Here is a 24,377-nt window from a genome sequence, read left to right on the forward strand (position 1 = left end):
TGCACCAAACATGACACCATCCTCACCCTGCTGTTGCAGGCTCCATTCCTCATTGAGCACCTTCACCCCCATCAGGCGATGTACACCTCCGCCATCGTACAGTCTTGACAATTTGTATTTAGACGCACGACACAACCACAAACTGTGCTGCGTCGGTAATGGATTCGAATGAATTAACAAGGCATAGCGGCGGCATACATTAATTGCAGCTATGAGCAGTAGATGACAGGGGCACTTTAGCAAAGTCAAACATAATATACAGTCCCTCTTGACAATCCACTTTCACACCATGTCGCTTATGGGGGTTGTTTGAGTATACATCACTGCACTGGTGAAGGAAGGGAGGGAGGGGGGGCACCCAGGACTGGTTATCACTCACCACACGTTGCGAGTTCTGGTTGGGAATCTAACACAGGCCGGCAGCTTGACCGCGTAAATCAAGCCGCCCTCCGCAGGACCGCTCCCACCGCACGTTAACCAACAGCCACCCACGACCCGCTCGGCATCACTTTCCTGCGGTTCCTGTGACCGCGGGCGCTGCGGCGTGCACGGAAGGATACTGAAGCTGCGATCTGTGATCTCGAGGTGCCAGAGGTTGATGCGGAGGTCGTCTGCGGACATGTACGTCTCGTTGTCGCTGTTTACGGAGATGGAGTTGATGTGGTAGGTGTGCGCGTTCGCGAAGATGCGCCGCGGACTCGCCTCCACCATCAGGTCCATGGGCTTCAGCACAGGCACCTGCCAACGGGAGCGCGAGCACGCGTGGTTGGGCCCGTGCGAGCAAATGAACAACGGGTCGGGGGGGGGGGGGAGAGGTCTCAATCGCCGTGCGGAATAACATCCGTCGCTCTGCGGCGTTCGTCCTTCCAGACGTTGACCCGGAGCCATAGGCTTACACGGAACAAACCTGCACGGGCTTTTGACTAAAGCCAGTCTCGGCAGCACGCAGTGCTCTCCTGAACCAATGCCACCGTGTACTTTGATGGCACGGGCACGAGCTTGCGCGAGCTGTTAAGCGGACATCCCACACCTCCGATGAACACGGTTGGCTACGTACAGTGCGGAAGAAGTTCAACAAGCGTACATACAAATTAAAAACCCATTATTCAATTCTCATACGTAAGCCCAAACACAAATCTCACATTTCCACCAACCTTTGATTTGAATATTACTCGTAAACGAGGTCGTAAAGAATACACACGGCGAAGGGCATGCCCATGGAGCCACAATTACTCAGGTCTCCAGTGAGAAAGAGTGCCGCTGATTTTCAACGGTGCGTCTCTCCCCCTTCTAGCCGCAGGTTAGTGACGTTAAAGGCTGCACTCACACGAAGAGCTGTGATGGTGGTGGGGTCTCGTAGCCTCCCATCCTCCTCCTTCAGGTTGTAGCCTTCGGCTCGCTTGTCCCGCTCGCTTATCTTCCATAACTTGATCGTCTTGTCTGCACACACACACACACACGCATGCACATGTGAGATCCCCCGCATATCCTTAAAAAATGTTGGGGCCAAGTGTTGTTAGTGAGCACCTATGAAGGCCGGCACGGCACACGAGGGGGTGGGTGGTCAACACCGCGCACGGTTTCCTTTGTCTCCCCAGTGGCGATGTTTACGCATCGCACCAGGGAATCATGTGAGGCTGAGTCGACCTAGGGGAGGCCCAGGACCGGTTCGAGATAGTCGTCACTGGTGTTGGCCGTGAGCGGGAATCGAACTCAGGCCGCCAGGTTCATAGCGCGTGTGTATGTGTGTGTGCGCGCACACACACACCCACAACCGCGCACAGATCCCCAGTTCAGCATTATAGATTGTTGTAGTGACAAGTGCTGTTCATGAGGACCTGTTGAGAACGCCAACATGGCACGTGAGTAGGTTGGTGTGCCCAGTAATATGCAAACCCACCCAACCGTTGTCTTCCCCATGGTGATATATCCAATCTAGAGTTGATTTTTTTATTAACCAAAGTGAAAACTCAGAGACCGGGATGTGTCTCCTTTGCAAGAGTGACATGGGTATTAATTTTTGATTCAAAGCTTTCGTGACTGCAGGGATTCATATTCTTGGTTCTTTCGGTAAAGTCACGTAGAAGGGAAACAATAAAATAATAAAAATATAAAACAATAAAATTCTCACGACGTTTCGACTGCAACACAAGCAATCATCATCAGTCGAAACGTCGTGAGAATTGTATTGTTTTATATTTTTATTGTTTCCCTTCTACGTGACTTTACCGAAAGAACCAAGAATATGGGTATTAATGGCCAATCGTTGAAATGAGCGCTTGCCACTGGTGATAAGCATTGGCAAGACTTGGACCCCAGTTGTAGAGATTTTCCCGAAATACACAGACCACTGCACCACCACTCCCCAAACACATATAAGCATACATACAATATTATGAGGCCTACTGGCCAAAAGGTTGGATATATTTTAGAATTTCATAATTCGCGCATTTCATTTGCTAATACAGACACATATATAACGAAACATACCCATATGCAGTATATGTAAAATGAGTAATATATATGCAATATGTATTATGCATGTACTTACAAAGATCCCCCATATAGCCTACATAGAATGTTTGGGCAAGTGCTGTGAGCAACCACCTATCAAGTCCAGCATGGAGAAGCAAGAGTTGACATGCTCAGCATCATGTGCAGCTGTCCGTCTCCCCAGTGCGGATGTTTACACACCCGCACACTTAAGGTCGGATTTACCCCGACCAATTTCCCGATATCACTCGCCACCGATGTTAGCCATGGTAAGGTGTGACACTCGGGTTGTTTGCTTGATAGCGCTGTGTGCTAACTGCTATGCCATGGTTCCTCCACACTTTCGCGCATGCACCATCTCCACACGCACACGGCGGTAAATTTAAGCCAGCTGGTGCCACTGCCGCTTCTCGCAGCTTAGTGACGTCCTCCAATTGCAGCGATTGTTTCCAATTTTCCCCGAGATAGCTAAAAGCACAATCGCTGACGGTAGCTGGTTATATTTACAACATGTTGCGACGCTAATCCAGGCTTAAGCAATGCCCAGGCAATATCAGCCTGCTTATACCAGAACTATGAGAAGTGACTTTCGTGTTTTCGTTTGTTGTCCTTCCCCCGCACCTCCGATTAGCGCGGCTGGCTACGTACGGTGCGAAAGAAGTTCAACGTACATACAGCCAAGTCAACTTAAGAGCAGTAAACAAATCGCTTCCCGATCAAGTCGTGTGAACGCAATAAAAAAAATCTGGACATGGCATCACTGCGCAGCGGGTTTGTTCCACAGGATTATTACAATGAAAATAATTACAGATCCGATTTTTGACGGACGCAACAACTCCGGTGCAGCGAGTCGCCAGCGCAAGTCGCCGGGGGATCGGTCCACATGACCCTCGCGCGCGCTTCCCCCAAGTGTGCGTGCGTGGCGATGGCGAGCGTTTCCACTCTCATCTCCGCTTCGATTGCCACAGCCCACCGAGTAACCTTGGCAGAAGATTACACGGTACACGTCGAGTGTGCTGTGCAGTGGAACCTACAGTCCATCAAATATCTAATCTCAGTCTGCATCTACATGAGCCGCATGAAAGACAAAGGAGGGGTGTGGAACCTTTTCCAAACTTAGGGCCGAATAGGCCCGGCAAATTCCATTGGCCACCGGCTACCAGATTAACACACGACTCGGCGTTATCCAACAGAAATAATAATGTCAACATAATTCGTTAGGGCCTACCTTTACTGCACTAATGCAACTCTGATTAGTGCAGTTGGCTACGTACTAATGCACCTCCGTTTAGCAGGGTTGGCTATGTACGGTGCGGAAAATTTATTTTAGTCTTCACGCCATAAAAACAGTTTCTTCCCATCTGCTGCTGGCCTGTTAAACAAGGCCAAGGGCTAACACTGTTTTTAACATTTGATCTACAGAACGACACCTTACCGATATTAACTATGTTACCCTATTTGTATTTTTTATTTTTAAATTATATCTTAAAGCTATTTAATATTCGATATTTATTTAATTTTATATACTTCAGCCCCTTGGTGTTAGACTTTTAACCCTTATTATAGTAAGACTTGTTTAAAACTTATTTAAGATTTTAGATTCCTATATTTTGAATGTATGCACCATCCTGCCAAAGTAAATTCCGTGTCGGTGTGAACTTACATGGCGAATAAAAACCCTTTCTGATTCTGATTCTGATAAAGGAGCACGGATCATCTGCGTAACAAAAAAAACCAACCTAATTAACATTGAAGTATAATTTTTGTCACTTTTGAACATTTTTTCACAACTTGTCGAAAAATACATTCCTATTCCTACGTAAATACAGTTTTCAACGTATTTCCGGCAGAAAAAAAAACATATACGCATTCAAATTATCTCTAAGAATACCTACGACAAAACGAAAAACATAGTAACATCACAACAGGTCACATGGCTCAGTTGCAATAGAGAGGTTGTGGAGGTGCAAAGAGACCCGTAGCATAACCGAGACGCTTGTTGACAAAACAATTTATTACACAATTAAACACGAAAAATAAAAAAAAACCGCTAAACCAGAGCAAATTGTTTAAGCTGTGCTGTCATTTTGAAGGCAAGCTCATCAGAGCTAATGTCGTGGCTGACCAGCACGTGGTGGTGGTGGGGGGTGTGGCGCGAGTTAGCCACTCAGGGAAATTAAAACCGTGCTCGACCCAGCTTTTAGTATTCAGAGATGCGCAGCCACCCGCACATTACAAGAGCTGCTCAAAAAATAGCCGACTGTAACGATGAAGGACTCGGGGGGACATCCTGGGTACGCGCGCACGTACAAACTCTGCGTCGGACCGCATTAGCTTAAGGTTACGTTTAAGCGCATTAGCACCCAGGGTCGACGGAGGGTGCCTCCTTTCTGCGTGGACACTAAGGTCACCTCGTGAAAAAAATGCTTACATCCATTGTTAGACACTTGCAGAAACAAATATTTTCTTGTCATCAAAGTGCAAGAGTTGTCTGCGAGGGATGCTGCCGGGAGTGTCGCGGCTTGTCCAACGGATTTGCAAATCCAGAGGTCGCCGGTTCGATTTAAAACAACGGACAATTTTATTAAATGTCCACCCGGCAGCACAAATGGGGACACCACACCGCAGGTGGTGTGCGGTGGGGGGTGAAGTGTGGTCAACGCCCACCCTCTTTCGAGACGTGTGGCCAGCGTGGAAGAGGAGGCCAACATATGCTTTAGTGGTAGTCTCTAGAGCGCCCTCGAGTGGAGGCCTGTCCGCCAGCAGTGGCGTGAGAAAGACATTGCAGGGCTGCACCTTTACACATATATTTACATCCGAATAAATATATACGTAAAATTAAAAAAAATGTGGCCTGTTTATTCTTAGTATGGAATTTGCGGTGGTATGCGCACGTTTGATATATATTTTTTACACTTTTCTGGAATTTCAAATTATACATAAATTGAAATATTTAGACAGAAAAAGCTTTCTGCAATTTTAAGGCACAGCAAGGGGAGATGTGGGCATAGGCTGTTCGGAAATCGAATTATTTGTTGTGTGAGGGGGGCAAGAAAAAAACAAACCCAAGAGCGTGTCCGGAGAAAACCCGAGCACACTCGAGGGAAAACAAGAACCAGCGGCTGTCACACACCCTCCCACAATCCCCCGCAAAGACAAAGATCCCACCGTGTAGCCTTAACAGACCGTTGGGGCAAGTGCTGTGAGGGAGTAGCACCTATGAATGCCGATACGGCACACGAGGGGGGGGGGGGTGGGTGGGTGTCCAGCACCGCACCGCATCAGGTACTCATTTGAGGCTGAGTCAAACTACCCCAGGACCAGTTCAGATCATCGTCACTGGTGTTGGCCGTGAGCGTGAATTGAACTCGGGTCGCCGGGTTCGTAACGTTGCGCGTAAACCACTGCACAAACGCTCCCCACTTACATATATACACCATCAACCACATCCACCAGTGGTTCCGATAATGGAATATACTTGGTTTGTAGTCAACACCAAAAACACAAATAAATGACAAACTATTGTTATTGATATTCAACAGTAAACAAAGCCACTGACCAAATCCCCTGAAAAGTGCACCATCTCATCAGATCTCATAAGCTAAGCAGGTATAAGCCTGGACAATTCTTGGATGGGTGACCGCCACACAAACAGGTGTTATCGGTGGGGCCACGTTGAGTGTTGGGCAGAGGGTAGTGCAGAAAAATCCACCGTTGTTTGTACTTTCTACGTTCTCAATGCTCTGCTCCCTGGCTCCCGCGTCTCACACCGATCAGCGTGATGGTACAATAACCCCCATGTCCCGCACGGCATGAAAAGACCGTAACAGAGCAGTAGATTGACAAAACAGCTGCACGTGCACGCCGAGTTGAATGGATATACAGATAGTCCCCGAGTTACGATGGTCCGACTTACGATATTTCGATCTTACGATGGCGATACGACAAAATAGTAAAATATTTTACATTTCGCGCGGCAGGCAAACGCAGCAGCGTACGAGGTACGAGACTGTACGTCGGGACGCTGCCGGGGATGTACGCGTCTCCCGCCTTGTGTGATGATGCCTCACTCTCGCCAGCGGTCGACCGACTTAAGTTGTCTTGGTGCTAGCGCGTGTACTGTAGCTTGTTTTGTTACTTTACATTTTACTGTGCAATACAGTATTGTAATTAATAAATACATACAGTGTATAGTTTAGACAGTACGGTACTGTAAATTGCTCTGTTTTGCTAAATTATCACCATTCCATAAGGCTCCTGGGTAGGCAAGGCCATCTTCCCCTTACGATATTTTTGACTTACGATGGGGTCGTCGTAACGCATCTTTCATCGTTAAGTAGAGGACTACCCGTAGATATTTTTTTTTATTCATACAGAGACCCAATCACGACACCGGGATGCATTAGGGTCCGGGTTCAAGCCCTGCCCGTGGGCCGTCTCACACCCGGCCGGCACACAGCAACCCACGTTGTTGACAAGTCGTGCAGGGGCTGGCGGGGGGGGGGCCGGCATCTTCGAGCGGAGATTACGGTGAGCGGCGCTCCATATGCCGCGTGAGCGCCCGGCTTTGCCAGATTTATTCCTGCGCCCTGCAAGCGCATTAGGCGATTAGGGACTGGCGCAGCAGATGTCCCCCTAAAGCCCCACACGCCAAAAATGATGGCACACTTAAGAGCTACATTTTTTTAAATATACTATTTTTTTTGTTTTACTACGGGAGACGGGCGGCACGTACGGAGCCTCGGAGTGCACGCTCGGGCACATGGTCACCTTGACCCGGCCGGGTGCGATCACGACCGCCTCTCGGCTTCCGAACGGAGCGCTCATCCAGCGCGGAGTCTAGGTCAATGCCAGCAACTGTGAAATACGAAAATTTCGGGATGCATCATTAATCTGTCGATCTACATTCTTATGTCAGCATGCTGACGCTGGGTCGGCAAATGGGGGGAAACTTTTTTTTTTTAACACAGCAAGTTACAAAGGTAGATAATTTAAAGAATCAAAAATATAAGCGAGCAGCAATAGTTACAAATCAAAGGATCAGGATTAAATTGTCGTGGGAATTTAAAATAATGCAACCGCACGAGATAGCCAAATCATGACGCCACGGAAAGAAATATTCGGGGAAAGTTCTCGGTTGGCGTGCGGCAAAACATCACGCGAGAAGAACGATCTTGGGAAGACGACACCAAACAGCTGGTTCCGTTCTCCTGAATCTATTGCTCAACCGCACCTCCGATTAGCACGGTTGGCTACGTACGGCACGAAAGACGTTAAAAATACATACAGAAAGAAGTTGAACATACAGACATACAACATCGGATGGAAGAGACCTCCCCCCTCCGCCCCTTGACGCACTGCAAGGCGAGGCGTGGTCACCACGCACGTCGGTAAAGATATTAGCGGCTGCCCCGAGCTCTTGATGTCCCTCGGTTTGTGACACTTGCAAATGTCGATCGTTATCAACGGGAACATACATTATATCGGTTTGTATAATCAAAGGATATGTTTGTGTATTTGTATAAACTCACAGAGTGCAACAACAAAAGTCCCTCACCGACAGTGCCTTTAATAAGTTGAAGAACAAATTGGTCCTTCATCTAATAAGATGAAGCTACAATTTCTGCAACATAGACAACTTAGGATCGGGAAGGTTAAGTTAAATCGGCCAAGAACATACGAGCCAAAGGCAAGGCACGTTAATCGAAGAGCGAATGTGGCTTTGGCCGTAAACTTTTTCCACGAACGCGGCAATATCAACACGGTGGCACGACTCCCAGCCTCTCTCTGATCGGGGGGGGGGGGGGGGGGGGGCGAGCCGCCACGATTCGAAGCTGGGGGATCTCGGCCGCGCTCGCTCTCACACGGACGTAACGTTACGCTGCCCAGGGGCTACCAGCTCCCCATCGCATTCAGAGACGTCAATGGTGCGGAATCAACAGCAGTTTGTTATTTGTTCATTGCCGCACGAAGAGCGGAGGGGGTAGGGGGGAGAAGTTCAAGTACTGACTGATGATCATCACGCTGGGCGCCGGCGGCACCCCCGTTGCACACTCGGGCACTCTGCTCAACCGAGTGCGATGCAGGGACCCGCGGGAAAAGCAAGGCAGCCGCGTGGGCTCGCCGAGGAAGCTTCTCCCGACTGTTCTTAAGCCTGCTCGCCAAATCGGTTCAACCCAGAAAATAGTTATTTTTTTTATTTTACCAGGTGTTAAGGGCCCACTGAACGAAACAGCTCTTTTTCAGAAGCGACCCGGCCACAAATCATAGCTCAACGGAGCGGATTCCCACGCGGAAATTTAAAGCGGCCAAATAATCGAAACGCGTGTTGTTGATTCTAATTGTGGAGGGGAAAACCAGAGAAAAATGCACACGACCACAGGGAGAAGATGCAAACTGCTAATATACAGGCGTCTGGGTCGGGATGAATCCCACGACCTCCTGCATACCAGTTGAGGAAGTTAACATCTCGCCACCAGCCGCTCGCCGCATCGGCGGCAAAACATCTCAATGCGGGACTCAAGACAAAACGTTTTAGACCACTGGCGGCTTATAAGGAGAACTGTAAGTTGTGTTTGGGCAACGCATCGTGATTCAACATGAATGAAGGCCTTGCGAGGCACGATGCTGCATCGTGCGGCACGGCTCCATACACAGTGATGGTTGTATTTCTGCGAGACGATTGCTTGCAGCTGTGGGCAGGGGACCCCATCAAAAGAAATATGTACAGCAAGGATGGATCCGAGTCACAAGGTCATCTGTGACTCGGATGCATGGAGACAGCTGCCATTGGGGGGCCCCTGAGCGAGACGCAGAAGGGCATTGGAAAGGTTGAGATGAGATGTGATTGATGTAAGGCGCGTTGAGTTGCTACACCACTGACGCGCCATACAAATGCAAGTCCTAAACCTGTTGTCAGGGAACATAGAGAATGTGTGTTCTAAACCTCCAGCTTGTTTTCCCTCCCCTTCGTAATGAGCTCCGATTAGCGCGATTGGCTACGTCGGGTGAGAAATAAGTTCAGCATACGTACGTACAAACTCTCTATGATGAACTTTAAATGTCCCATTTCCTAAAAGCAAGTGGTGAATTTTGTGGAATGCAAAATATTACTGGCCATTGCTTGTCTTGTATTACAATAGCAGGCCTTTAAGTTTGGCTTTCAAGATATATATACTGTACATAACAACCAGTGGTAGTAGTAATTCCCCTTGAGAAAACGAAAGAAAATTTGCATTCGCTCAACTTATATAATGGATTACACATTAAGCATTTGCTTTGATCCGACTAGCACGTTTGGCTACATACAGTGCGAAAGTTCAACATACATACTAATGATCACTAATGATGCGTGTTCATTCTTTACATTAAGAGTCAGATGGGTTTATTTAAATTTCCACGATGGCTTTTGGGAATAATGCTCCCCAATTCAGTTCAACTCTGTTACAAATCACATAGAAAGATTCATTTATTTAAAAAAAACTTAACCATTTTGACTTCTACAATTCATTGTCAATACGGAGAAAAATGCACTGGTTAATGTCATTGCCTAAAATATTTACACCAAATCTATCTGGTTAATTCCACATTTAAATCTATTTAAAAAAATCTTTGTTGCTGCTTTTGGCTAACCACAGCATTGCACACTTTCAGATGCGCTTCAGCGGCTGGGAGCTATGCACTTTTGAATCTAGATTGAAAACTCATTTCTTTAGAACTGCTTTTTGTGTTCAGTTTGTCATCCTTCCCCCCACGCCTCCGATCATATAGCGCGGTTGTCTATGTACGCTACGTACAAACATGCGGTTAATTCCACGTTGAAATCCATTCAATTTAAGTCGCACTTCAAAATTCTTGCGCCAACTGTCAAGCGAAGGGGCGGGTCCCACTTCCGCCCAGAGTGCACGGGCTCCTCCTGCCAGCAGGGACCAATAAATAAGCACAACACTGGCAGCCGCCTACACTTAAAGCAGGAGGCAGCACGGACATAAATCCAGCGGGAACGAGACCACCCCCCCCCCCATACCCCCCCTCAATCAGCCGGTGCTGGCCCAGTGCGAGGGCCGGGTCCCGTGCTTATCCCAAAGCCATTCCAACTGTGGTCGATCGCCTCGGTCGATGGCAGGCGGACAGAGCATCAATCCCACGATGCCAATTTCAGATTTCAGGGAGCTGTTTGGGAGGAGCCAGTGAGCCCGCGGATTCCCCGGCATGGTGGACGCCCCCCGCCCCCCGCCCCCCGCCCCCCGCCCCCCGCCACAATCTGAGTGACAGCCAGACGAGACGGGCGTGCAGGCGCCGCGGCTTCGTCCATTTCCGAACACAATTTGTACTACAATTTGTACTGGGCGCGTTGCCGACGCACGGATAGCACCGCGGTCGGCCACACGTTTACTTTTGCAGTACAGCACAAAATAGCAACATACGAATACTAACATAACATTGATCCTATTATTTTCTGCGTTATCGGGCACCACAGTGGTGAGATCTTAACTTCCTCGCCTGGTATTCAGGAGGCTGTGGGTTCAATCCCGACCCTGATGCCTGTATATTTGGAGTTTGCATGCCCTCCCCGGGGTCGCGTGTATTTTTCTCCAGGTCCTCTGGTCATTCCCTCCAAATTTAGAATCAACAAGCGTTTAACGTATTTGGCCGCTGCTATAAATGTCCACCTGATAAGCCACTTCGTTCAGCTGTCATTTGTGATAACCAGGTCAATGGGCCTTACCTGGTAAAATAAATATATAAAAATTGTTTAGTTTTAGTTAATAGTGGCTGAATAGTCTAAAGAATGTGAAGATATAATTTGTAAAGTGTAGAGCATATTCACCTCCCTGTTAGGGTGCACAATTATCGGACACTGTGCAGAATAAAAGGGCTTATTGGCGTCAATTACACCTACGACATAATAAAACCATCCGTCATTATTTGACTTGGGGCATTTACTTGCGCCAATTTGCTCCCTGCGCTGTGTAGCCCTGGCTTGCGGACACACTGAAACACCGTGAGCATGTTCGTTTCATGTGGAAGGTGCGCGTGGCACAAGCGCTTCATTAACACGGCAGTTACCCATCCCAATGTAAACTAATATTGACCAACTTTAATTCGATGACAACATTCCGATACCGAAAACAGATAATTAACCTTGCTCTTTCCCTTGAGATGTTTAACATAGATCCACGCATCACAGCAGTGCTCCAGTCAATACCAACACAGGCGTGAACGTTCACCCTGGTTTTGAAATGTTCTCTTTTCAGTCAAGAAATTTTTCCAGTTTCACCGGACTGTTAAATTAGAGGGCATTTCATCAACACTTTCAAAATAATATTTTCATGCATTATTGTTATTTACTGTATGTATTATGAGTTCCAGACACATTGTTAACCCGTCAACATGAGAGGAAAAGGGGTGGCACGCGGGTTACAAATTAATCAACACGTTAACTTTTTGTTGATACGATTCGGGTGATAACCGTGTCGGAAAACGTGACGTGAAAACCTCATCGGAGCAATATTCCTCACAGTATTGCGCAGTCGAGGGCCCCCGGTTTTTCTCCTCCTCCACGTTTAGAGTCAAGGTCACATGTTTAGAGCATTTGGCTGCCGCTATAAATTCCCCACAAGATAATAAGACACTCCCGTTGAGCTATCGTTTGCGATGGCCGGGTAACGTCTCAGTGGGGCCTTAAGCTGGTAAAAAAATAAATAGTTCATAGTTTTGCGTAGTTTCGATTTATATTATTACCTCGTGATTACGAACCATACTTAATTTTAACGAGGATACGTGTACAAATGCGTACTTACACATAAGTGTGGCGATGCATTGTTGTTCACCATGTCTTTTTTTGCAAAGGCCCAGTTCAAATTTGTCAATAACCTCATTATAGGGAACAATCTGAAAGAGTAAACTTTGCGTTTTATTGATGACACCAATGTGTGCACATTCGCAGGGTTCAATGCCAATAGCCTCGTGAAAAAAGATTCAGATTGAGACCTTAAATATAAATGCAATGTTACTTGCAACCCAGGTTAGGAAGCCATTTGAGGTATGCACTTTTAAATCTAGATTGAAAACTCATTTTTTTTAGAACAGCTTCATATGTTTAGTTTGTTGTCCTTCAGCCGCGCCTCCGATTAGCACGGTTGGCTACGTACGGTGCGAAAGATGTTCAACGTATATACATCTCGATGCACTACAGTAACCAAAATTGACAGAAAGCGAACACGCACGGAAGGATATGTTTTTTTTAAGCCATCAGTTTCCTAGTGTCTTTTACTTTGCCAAGTGGACCTTCCCAGGGCCTCTTCATTTCCACCATCACTCTTGCAGGCCTCTTTAAATCTGAAGGTATGCTCTCTCAAAAGCGGGCCACTGAATGCCAACGTCTTATTTCCACCTCTTACAGCAGGCTCTTTCAGGTGCCAATTACCACGCATTCGGCAAAAGTGGCATATACGAACCTGGACTGGGTCATTCTTAAGTCGACAGCCTAACATGCAGCTGGTGCATGGTGCCGTTCATGCTCCTCATGATGAGCAAGCAAGGGTAGACAACAGCCAGCTGCGAGCGCTGTTGGCCCCACGATTTGTGCCAGGCCTATAACAGGTGCTCAGCAAGACACATTTGTATCGCCACGCATCTACGTGGCGCAACACAGGTAATGTTTGAGTGGGCGCCGGCAGAAGGCAGGCAAATTATTATGGTTAAATACATATTTTAGAACGGCTTCTCTTCTCATGATTTATTGTATTCACGACATATTTCTTATGCTATAATACACTGACTGCGCGAGGCTGTGCTTTATTTTGAGCGCAGTTGCACTTTGCTTTGCTCAGTCAGTATTAGCCAACCGAGGTCATGACGGGGGGTTGTTTTATTTCTATTCCCGTATTTCCATACGTCCGGATCGTTCCTGTTCTGCTGTCATCTGCATTGACGCCCACTTTCTCGAGGGCGATACGAGCACGTAAAATAAAGACTGACCGAGTGGTTTGTGCACAATGAGCGTGCGCGCTTGCGCGCAGATGTGGGGAGCGTCAAGCGTAGCGGTTATGCGCGCTGCACTACGAACCCGGCGACCCGAGTTCGATCCCCGCTCCCGGCCACCAACACCGGTGACGATTATCCGAACTGGTCTTGGGGCCTCCCCAAGGTCGACTCAGCCTCAAATGAGTACCTGGTGGTGCGATGTTTAAATATCGCCACTGGCGAGACAAAGCCGGCCGGCGCGTGGTGTTGGCCACCCACCCCCTCGTGAAAGGTCGACACAGTCACACAGGTGCTCGCAAATAGCACTTGCCCAAACAGTCTGTTAAGGCTACACGGGGGATCTTTGTCTGTGTGTGTGCAGGTGAGGAACCCGCGTGCGTCCACGCACCATTTGTGGAGAGCAGGAACTGGGCCGCATTCTGCTGCGGCAGCCACCGGATCTTGTTGATCTTCTCCTCAATCTCCAAGCTCTTCAAGTAGTCGAACTCGGGCTCGTGGCTCTGGAAGGTGCTGTAGACGTTGTACTCTCCGCGGTGCTGCGGCTGGTTTTTGCTCTGTGGGAACCGGCGGTCGTTACACATTTTAAGTTTTTGTTTTTTTCCAGCCTTTCGTCTCTGGGTGTCACCGTTTTCAGTGAATGCAGTGTTCTCCATCATTTTTTGTGTTTGTCAGGGAAATGTTTCATACATTTTCTCATGTCAATAAAATGTTTTCTTATTGAGCGACGCGACATTTGGCGTGAACTTTGAAGAATGTCGAGAACCGTTTTGGGAGCGGCAGGGACGAGCAGGCTGAAAACACTTTCCCGCTGTTGCCATTAACACAGTCTTGTCGCAGGAAAAAAAGATGCAATTAATTGAACCGGTGAATACTAAAAGACTTTAATAAGCAAATGGTGTGGGCGAGGGAGAGGCGGACAAATTATGGGGATCGCGGAAGATTTTACTTCTATCTGGAGCCAACATCTGCCATATCAATTTTCTGCTTTTATTGATTTATTTCGTATTTCCTGCTAGGAGCAGTGAAAATGTATATATATAAAAAAAATTCCCTTTGCTTTCAAGAGGCGGGTAAGCTGACATCAAACATTAATTGGAGGCCAGAGGATTAAAAAGAACAGTTTAAACACAAAACATGAGTACAGTATTTAAGCAACCAATGCTCCTACTCCCTTATTCAATAAAAGCTTTATATCTTTATTTTTAGGAAAACATAACCACTATATCTTTTTACATGAAAGAAAACAGGATAAAGTTTTTTTTTATTAGGCATGCTGCACTAAGTGTCATGTCCATGAGCAAATTACGAAAATATTTAAAACAATTAATTCCTGCAGTCACGAAAGCTTTAAGTCAATATTGAAAACTTTTTTTTTTATTTTACCAGGTAAGGTCCAGTGAGTGATACAGCTCCTTTTCAGAAGCGACTTGGGCACAAATGATAGCTCCACGAAGTGGCGTATCGTTTGTAAGTTTATAGCAGCCAATGACTCTGAACGCATGTAGATTCTAAATGTGGGGGGAAAAGCCGGAGAAAAAAATCGACGCGACCACGGGGAGAACATGTAAACTCCAAATATACATGTGTCAGGGTAGAGAAGGAACCCACGACCGCCTGCATACCAGGCGAGGGAGGTAACATCTCGCCACCACGGCACCCCTGGATAAAAAGATATGTCGCTAAATAAAAAAAAATATATTTGTCCAGGCCAGAGCTTGGCAGGACCAGATCCCCCACTGCTCCATTCACCAGCCAAGACTAGTCTCCCCCAGTGCCATGTACTTTTTCCAGATCAGCGATCGAGCAATTGGGGAGGTTAGACAAGGAATCAGATTTTGATTTAAAGCTTTCGTGACTGCAGTGACTCATATTCTTGGTTCTTTGGGTAAAGTCACGTTGAAGGGAAACAATAAAATAATATATATTTTATTATTTTCTTTGTTCCCCTTTAACGTGACTTTACCGAAAGAACCAAGAATAAGGAATCAGATGTGAAGGTGCTGGGCCAGCCCAGCCCACGGAAAGCCAAAATCGGACCTCCAATCAGCCCGGTTTGCGACATACGGTGCGAAAGAAGTTCAACACACATACAAAGGAAAAGATTAACAATGCTGGGCAGGCCCAGGGCTGAAAGATTTGTGTCGTATAATTGTAATTACAATGGTAGCGGGTAGGCTTTAGGCTTAGTGATAGAATGATCTTTTTTGCCTAATCCACCCAATCTGGCAGAGGCCACCTTAAGTTCTTATAGCGTGCAACGGGTGAACGCAATTCACACCAAAATTGCACTTTTGTGACCCAATGTGACCCCGTCAGGCTCGTTCAGAGGACGGAGTAAAGCATTGAGCGGAGTGTGACAGAGACGTGGAAGGACTGCAAAAGACCGAGCATGTTGCCAGGATTGAGTCTACATGAGCAATCGGCACGAACTTTAGCCGGGCACAATCGCAGTCCATTAAACAAAGATACCATCAGTTGGCAAACGCTAGAGCCAAATTCTGGTTCACCTTACCGTTGGCACACTCCAAATTTCACGCATCAATCAGCTCCGCAGCGAGTGGCCACGACGGTGGGCAACAAAAGCAAAGCAAACGGGGTCACATCTCTGGATTCCCCTCCAACCGACTTCTCAATTACTTGATTGAACCATTCATTAAACTAATGGCTTGCAACGTTAAATGTTTCATTATTCTCAGACGTTTAGCAGATGGAGATGTCAAGTTATCTATAAAACCTGCCGGATTATGGCCCTTGAGGACAGGAGTTGGGCACACTCGTGTTTGGACGTCAAGGTGGTTGTGTTTGACAACGATATGGCAAGCTGTCTGGGCTACTCGCGAGAACGAGGAGAGAGTGCCGGGAGGAGGAGAAGCCCACTTCTTGTTGCACCCAAGGATGAGTGCATTCACCCTCGCTGGTACAAGGGCGTTGGACCCTGGAGCAAAATTAGGGCTGCCATGCATTTTCTTTTAACTTGGACCAACGGAGGTGCCTAGTGAACCTGTCGACTATTAGCTGCAACACTGCATGCTCAATTCTCCTGGGAAACCAGCTGTGCGTTGCTCCGCTAGTAAGTTGATAAAGATCTGCCCAACGTACGCACAAGGGCCTGTGTTTCCTTTCCCTGGCCTCTTCTCCAACTGCCTCTGACGGCGCCCGATCTCAATCCCCGGTGTCTCCGGCGCAACGTTGGACTTCGTCGCGGCGCCAGAGGTCCCCGGGCCCTCGTAAGCTCTCGAGGAGACCCGGGGGTAGCGCGCGGCATCGAGGCCCAGGCCAACAACGGGCCCCCTCGGTCGTCCGGTGTCCACCACCCACCACCCACCACCAGACCTGGCCGAGAGCCTCGCGGTCGCTTGGGAATTGATGCACTAACACAATTTGCACTTCATGGCGTTTAGTTAAAAGGTGGATCAGGATAGACGCAGGTGTCTGTCCCTTCACAGACGGCCTCTCATGGTGAGGTAGCAGCACTATGAAGGAAGTTAACTGCTGTTATCCAATGGAGGGGTTCAGCATCACGGTGGCGAGATGTTAACTACCTCACCTAGTATGCAGGTCGTGGGTTCGATCCCGACCCTAAAGCTCTCCCCGTGGTCGCGTGGATTTATTTTACTCCGGGACTTCTGGTTTTTCCCTCCACATTGAGAAATATGCGTCTAGATTAATCAGATTATTTTGCTGCTATAAATTTCCGCATAAGCCACTTCGTTGTATGTATGTACGTGCGTAGCCAACCATGCCAATCGGAGGTGCCGGGGGAATGACAAGCAACTAAAAACACACAAAAATGGAAGCTGAGCTATCATTTGTGGCCACGACGCTCCTGAAAAAGAGCTATATAGCTCGGTGGGCCTTAGCTGGTAAAATAAAACCAGCTCATAGTTTTTATTTTTATTTTAATAGCTCTGCCAAAAGGGTGCTGCATTTAATCCGCTGCCATGACAGCCGCAATGGGAATACGTAAGTCGGACGAAAGCGTAAACAAGCGTTGGCCCGCTGTGCTTGTTAATTTCGTGCGTGCGCCCGTGGCCTCTCACCTCCTGTTCTCGCTGGAAGATCACGACGCGGCCACCCTTGTCTCCCGTCGCAAGGAGATCTCCCGTGTGGTTGAACTCTACTGTGGAGATTATGTCCGCTGTGGGCCACACAACACGGGAAGCAGAAAAACAAACGCAGCACCGTCAACACCTGTGCACAGTCACATGAACACCCCTCCTCCCCCCACAAAGACAAAGATCCCCCGTATACCCTTAACAGACTTTCGGGGCAAGTGCTGTTAAGCGAGCACCTATGAAGGCCGGAACAGCACACGAGGGGGTGGGGTGGCCAGCACCACGCCCTGCCGCCATTTTCTCCCTGGTGTTGATGTCTACACATCGCACCGGGTACTCATTTGAGGCCGAGTCGACCTCGGGGAGGCCCAGGACTGGTGCCGATAATCGCCACTGGTGTTGGCCATGAGTGGAAATCGAATTCAGGTTGCTGGGTTCGAAACGCAGCGTAGCGCTAACCACTACACTACCCCCCACTCGCACACCCACCCATTCACTCTCTCCACAAGCCACACGTTCCATGAAATATAAAACTGAGATTACATACGATTGCCATCAATATCATCACGAGACAGGCTATATAGCCTACTGGCAAAGTGCATTCACTCATGCAGCTGGCACAGATGACAGTTCCCACTGCTGAATGGAAACCTATATGGAAAATCAGCAACGTGTGCGCTCTGCTAGAACAAATAATATTTGAGGCCCCATGGCATGATTCTTCCGAGTTGGTTATTGTGTATTCCTGTCACAGCCCGAGTTAGAGGTGGTGAAAATCAGCCACGATTTTGTAGAAACAATAAAATGCAGAGCTTGTCCGAAATAAACACGACAAAAAAGGATCGTAATTTGACCAAACACCAAGTACTTTACATCTTAAAATGAAAGTATTACAATAACTTAAAGCTTTCGCGACTGCAGGAATTCATATTCTTGGGTATTTTGGTAGTCACCGTAGATAGGTTCAAAGAAAAGAACAAAAAAAACTACGACGTTTCGATCGCAACACAAGCGGTCGTCTTCGGGAAAAGGGAGGTTTAGCTTCCAAGGCAAACTGTTTATAAGGGGTTTGAAATGGGCGTAGACCAAATTGTCAGCAGCCAATGATAATGTAAGTGGTGGGCAGTCCAATCCTATGGTGGTTGGTTTTCCACCAATCAAAGGGCTGCCAGGTGAAAATGAGCATGTTAATGAGAAATTAGCATTTTTCGATTTAAAGCTTTCGTGACTGCAATGATTCATCTTCTTTCGTTCTTTTCGGTAAAGTCACGTAGAATGAGAATAAAATAATAAATTGATAAAATAAAATAACACAATAATAATGAGAATATTATAATAATAATGAGAATATTATTGTGTTATTTTATTTTATCAATTTATTATTTTATTCTCATTCTACGTGACTTTACCGAAAGAACCAAAGAAGAAATGAGCATGTCAATGGCAGATCGCAGAGCCGCAACGCACGGGTCGGCGCGCGAAGGGGCTGTGCGAGTGTGAATCCTGTGAAAGCGCAAGTTTGAAATGGGAGTAAAGCACAACTAACATCGGAAGGTGGTACACAATGGGAACATCATCGCCAGTTATGACTTAAACTGGTTGATAACGTCCTTCCAATGATTGTTCAGTTTGTACCCATCTTCACGGTTGAAATTGTGTCTGTGTCTATATATATATGGATGGCTTCATTAACGAATCTTTGTTGATAGCCAGTGGGCTTGCAAAGTACCTTCGTCCTAGAGAAATACATTTTGTGTGAGCCCACCGCATGAAAACAATGATCAGCCACGGCCGAGGTATTGGTCCTACCGTGTTTCAGATCTGCCTAACACGGTCCGAGACATGTCGCTTAGTTTCCCCAATGTAACTAATGCCGCAGACACAGCCTTAGTTTGTAGACGCCGGGGTATGTGTCTGAGGCAGTGACTTTACCGAAAGACCCAAAGGGCATGAAGACCAAAGAATATTACAATAACGTTTCACAGCGATGTCATTTAACTCTTCACGATAGGATTCAGAACTATCGAAAGCATTCCACACTGTTGTGGGTTTTCCCAGTCGTTAGCTACGTGGTCACGGTGCCTCCCGAGGGGATTTGTCCTCCACACCGCCGTGAGTGACAGAAATCCGTGTCGCGTATATAACGTTTGCGTTGTTCATGACGGGTATCCAGTGCAAGCGGGCGCAGCAAACGCACATGTGGCAGTCAGTCCGCAACAGATGCTGGCAAACACCGAGACGACAGCCCTTTGAGGTCGAAACCCAGAGGCATCTCAAACAATGCATCTTAATTGCCCATTTAAGATGTTGTCAAGCTGCATGCAGAGCAGGGGGATTTCACGTAACCTGATTTGTTGTTGCTGTTGATTCTTTTCAAGCAGTCAGAATGCAAGCGCCACACTGCGACTGTATTAACGCAGTCACACGGAAGCGCAGCGGACAATCTTTCCGGTTTTAATCGACAACGCGGGTTTCACATCCAAGTTACTCGCACGCCCAATAGCATTGGTGGCAGCGGCGACGGCAGCACTCGGCGTTCGCCACGAAGTGGTGGTGGATGATGCTGTCGCGGTGCTAGCGCCAGGCAAGGTGAATTCTCGAGCCCTGCGTTTGGGAGGCAAGAGGCTCGCCAAGACTGAGATCGCAGAGGGCCAGGCCAGAGGCGGGTGCCGTGGGTTTTTTCAGGTGATGCGAGAGACCAGCAAATGTGTTGATCTGAGCGTTCTATTGTCGTCATAAAAACAACGGAAAGTGTCGCAAATCTCCAATGACTAAACTAAACAAGGAGGAATGAATGAGGGTGTTGAGAAAGGGATATAAAAATTAAATGATTTTGCGATGGTACATTAGTTTTATAAAGCGCCCCCGCTCTAAAATATATTTGAAAGATAAATTAACCGGACTGTAAATAGTTTATTATCAATAACAATGATGAAAAAATAAAGCTTCAACAATAAAATCTGACCGTAACGTCATCTGCCGATTTCATAAATGATCGATCGATTGACTTGGGAACGCACAGCTGCACCGTGGTTATTTTCTGCAAATATTTTGGTCAAGGTTGAACGAGTTGTTGCGAATCACGCTCTAAAGGTTGACACGAAGCAGTGCTTTGTTTCGTGCGCTGCATCTGCAGCGGCCTCCATTCGGTGCTCGGCTCAAAATAGAAAATGTCAGCAAATATAAAGCAGGTTTCCCTACGAGGCTGACATTTAAAATCTACATCATGAAAATTCTTCATTTTTACGCTGTGATGCTGCAATATGTTTTTTTTCTATTTGCATAGCTGACCTTTGGGGTAAATAGAATGATATTGGGTTTTTTTTTCAGTATTAAAAAATAGTTGACAACTATTACAATTATCTTGAGGCTATGAATGCCAATTTTTTTCCCGAACATTTTAAAATACAAACTTTGTTATTGACGGTTTGACAGAAAGATGTAAAAAAAAAAAACACGCACCCATCATGGAAGCGTAAGATCGCCGAAAGTAATTTCACAAAAACATTCCAGAGAAAGATACTTTTTTCAGTTACGGGCACTGTCAAACTGTTCCAGCAAAAACGATGACGAGTCACAGTGACAAAGTGCCTCTTTGCAGAGCATGACCAAGGCCGTCCGGCGGTGCCGGGTTGAAACGGCCGGTTGCAGTAACACCACCAAGCGGGTCAATGGCCGTCACCTTTCAGGTGGGTGAGCGGTGACTGCCTTCACGCGGCCCACTATTAAGTGACTCTAAACTCCAACGCCAACTCACGCCGTCACATCGGCCGAACAGCAAATTCGTTGCAATATTTCAGATCTGTTCCGAAAAGCGACGCTCTGCCGACAGTTTCCAAAACGAACATCTACAACTTCCACCACGTGCAATGCGAAGAGTGCTTATCTACCTAAAAAATATATTGCAGAAGAAAAATAACGAATTCTGAATGTTACATTTTTAAAGATGGCCATTTTCGTGGCTCTGCTCTGAACATTCCCTCTACCCCGCCCTCACTCGCCCTCACCCCCCGCCCCTTGCGATGAGACAGCCAGGTCTGGTACCCAAGCACGGCTGGGAGGAATCGCGGGCTGCTGCAGCGCCAGGCCTGGAGGGGTGGAGCGTTCGCCATCAATCAGCCCGGCGGCAGATGCCATCACGGAGTCACTGGCAACAAAAAAAAAATCGGTCTGCTCCCTCCACAAATTGCGCCTCTCCCATGGCGCCTGCTTTTACGACTCCGCGCGGAAAATGGGAACATCGCGATGATTGAAAGCGAGTTCCAAGCGCAGAACCCAGAGGTTCAACCCCATCTCGTATTCTCCAGGAAGCCAAAGCACAGCCCTCAGCATGTCTCTCTTACTTGTAAAACTTTGCGCCTATTACAGCTATACAGCCCACAAGCAGAGCCTTGCGTCCCGGGAAAACCACGAGACAATTTCCCGCGGCGGTCCGGTGTTGGAGAAATATGGTGGATGGAAACTTAAAAAAGGAAAAAAATATCTACATATCAACACAACGATTGTACGTACGTGTGATTTTACCATCTCCCAATCAAATTTCACTTTAAAGATCACATGACCAATCAGTATTTACAATCTATTAATACGGTCAAACTAGTTCAGTTAAACCGAGGTGCATTTTGTTTTAATTGAGCAACAGCTGCCACCACTCGTATGCGTAGCCTTGGGACCATGTTGAATGTGCAGATGGACGCACGCCATCACCTCACAAACACCGCAACGTACAGCAAAACTCGCATCCCTGTCCTCTGCTCCAGAGTGTGCGAGCGATTAGTTCGACTACAGTGCACGTGCTCACGAAAATCTTTCAGTTTACTTTACGTCAAATAAATAACTGTCGTACGAGCGCTTTGTTTTGCACGCGCATATGACCAAGACAGCTTTTGCATACGTATAGCATTGTTCACACTGCTCGTTCTGCGCACGTGTATCTGGTAAAGCATTCTCTCCCGCATTATGTCCACGAGGCTCTGCTTGCAGTAAAGTGGAAAGGTGAAGACAGAGAGACAGAGATGTCATGCTGATATGCACCCTCGACATTTGAGCCAAACCTTCGCATTGTTTCAACGTAACTCGATCAACAGAGAATGAGTTGAATGAACGGAGTTTGCTGGGATTAAGACGCTCATAAGGGTGGTGGTGGTGGTGGGCAAGAGTGAGACATTTAAGAAAGGCGCAAATAAATGTTTACATACACAATAATTACACTGCCCATGTAAATCTGGCTCATTTCAAGGATGGCTGCAATTCTGAACGATCCATCGCCCCTGCCAATCGCACAAATGGAGAAGTGGTAAAGGGCCCATCGTGGGGACAGACGTTTTAAATTATTAATACAAACGGCTCCTCCAACGCACGAGGAAAAAGGATCAAGAAAGCAAATCAACAAATCTATTGTCAAGTCTGCATGTGAAACCCCGCACAGCATATGACGCTACTTGATTTCACAGCTGCGAAATGCTTCGGTGACCCAAGCGATCCGACGCTGTGCACGCGCGTACGAGCCAGGGATCACGTGCACGAACACACGCAACGTACATGCCAGCGCGCAACCAAATCGCACAAATACGAGACGGATACGTCATGTGCTTGACCGAAGGTGCAGAGGCGATGCTGCGATACGACGCTGGGAAATTGTGCTGGGATGCCCACTGCCCTTTGCGAAATGCGTGCGCGCGTCCTGCGTCACTGTCACGAGTACCGCATCGCGTCCTCCATCTTGTTTAAAAAAGGAACGGCAGACTTTTTGCGCAAATTGGAAAGGTTCTTTTTTTGGTTCAGCATGAAGAAAAAAACACGGCGAGCTGCACGACCGTTGCAGCAGCAATCTGTCAAGGCTGAGCGCAACCCACTCGCGCACTTACGCACGGAGCGGGACATGGAGATGTACTGACAAAAATAACGAAAGGGGGGTGGGGGGAGGGCGGGTGCACGGGTTACTCGCCCCCTGTCAGAAGATGGGTTTACACTCCACCCCCCCACCTCGACCACTCCTCGTGGATTATCTAGCCCCCCCCCATCACCCCCAAGACGAGCGGAGGAGCCTGCGGTGCAGAGACGTCGTCGACACAATGTGTGGCATCACGGAAAGGACACACGCTTCGCGTGCAACCCGAGGGATGCGGGTGGGCGGGCAGGCGGGCGGGCGGGCGGTCTGCAGGAGAAGGCAACAGAACGACAGGTTCTCTGCTTTCTTCGGTGGATATCGATTACTCTCGCTAACTGTGCATGAAAAGATCTGCTAGAAAAACAACATTCATAATACGCCTGTAAGTGTTGTATTAATAGAATAGGGACTACGTGTATGTGTGTGTATATAATGTATGAATGGGGAGTGGTAGTGTAGCGGTTAGCGCTACGCTGCGCTATGAACCCAGCAACCCGGGTTCGATTCTCACTCATGGCCAACACCAGTGACGATTATCTGCACCGGTCCTGGGTCTCCCCTAGGTCGACTCAGCCTCAAGTGAGTACCTGGTGCGGTGTGTAAACATCGCCACTGGGGAGACAAAGGCGGTCGGGCGTGGTGCTGGCCACCCACCCCCTCGTGTACCGTTCCGGCCTTCATAGGTATTCGCTAACAGCACTTGCACCCTACAGTCTGTTAAGGCTATACGGGCGATCTTTGTCTTTCTTATGTATGAAGACAAAGATTCCCCCGTATAGCCTTAACATACTTTTTGGGGCAAGTGCTGTTAGCGAGAACCTGTGAGGACCGGCACGGTACACGAGTGGGTGGGTGTCCAGCACCACGCCCGACCGCCTTTGCCTCCCTCGTGGCGATGTTTACACATCGCACCAGGTACTCATTTGAGGCTGAGCCTACCTACGGGAGGG

General features: G+C 47.7%; 1 protein-coding gene across 6 annotated transcripts in view; it reads right to left on the reverse strand.

Moving 5' to 3' along the window:
- Positions 1 to 24,377, reverse strand: part of LOC116941205 (serine/threonine-protein phosphatase 2A 55 kDa regulatory subunit B beta isoform) — a 226,895-nt gene that overhangs the window by 32,524 nt on the left and 169,994 nt on the right. For all 6 annotated transcript variants that reach the window (XM_032951988.2, XM_032951989.2, XM_032951985.2 and 3 more), the window contains 4 exons: positions 17,523 to 17,620; positions 13,871 to 14,036; positions 1,328 to 1,440; positions 561 to 738 (listed from right to left, as the gene is read on the reverse strand). In XM_032951988.2, coding sequence (XP_032807879.1) covers positions 561 to 738; positions 1,328 to 1,440; positions 13,871 to 14,036; positions 17,523 to 17,620 — 555 coding nt within the window. The remainder of the gene's footprint in view (positions 1 to 560; positions 739 to 1,327; positions 1,441 to 13,870; positions 14,037 to 17,522; positions 17,621 to 24,377) is intronic.

Source organism: Petromyzon marinus, chromosome 11, assembly GCF_048934315.1.
Source record: "Petromyzon marinus isolate PM22_M1 ecotype Great Lakes invasive population chromosome 11, UKy_Petmar_22M1.pri1.0, whole genome shotgun sequence".
Classification (NCBI taxonomy): Eukaryota; Metazoa; Chordata; class Hyperoartia; order Petromyzontiformes; family Petromyzontidae; genus Petromyzon; species Petromyzon marinus.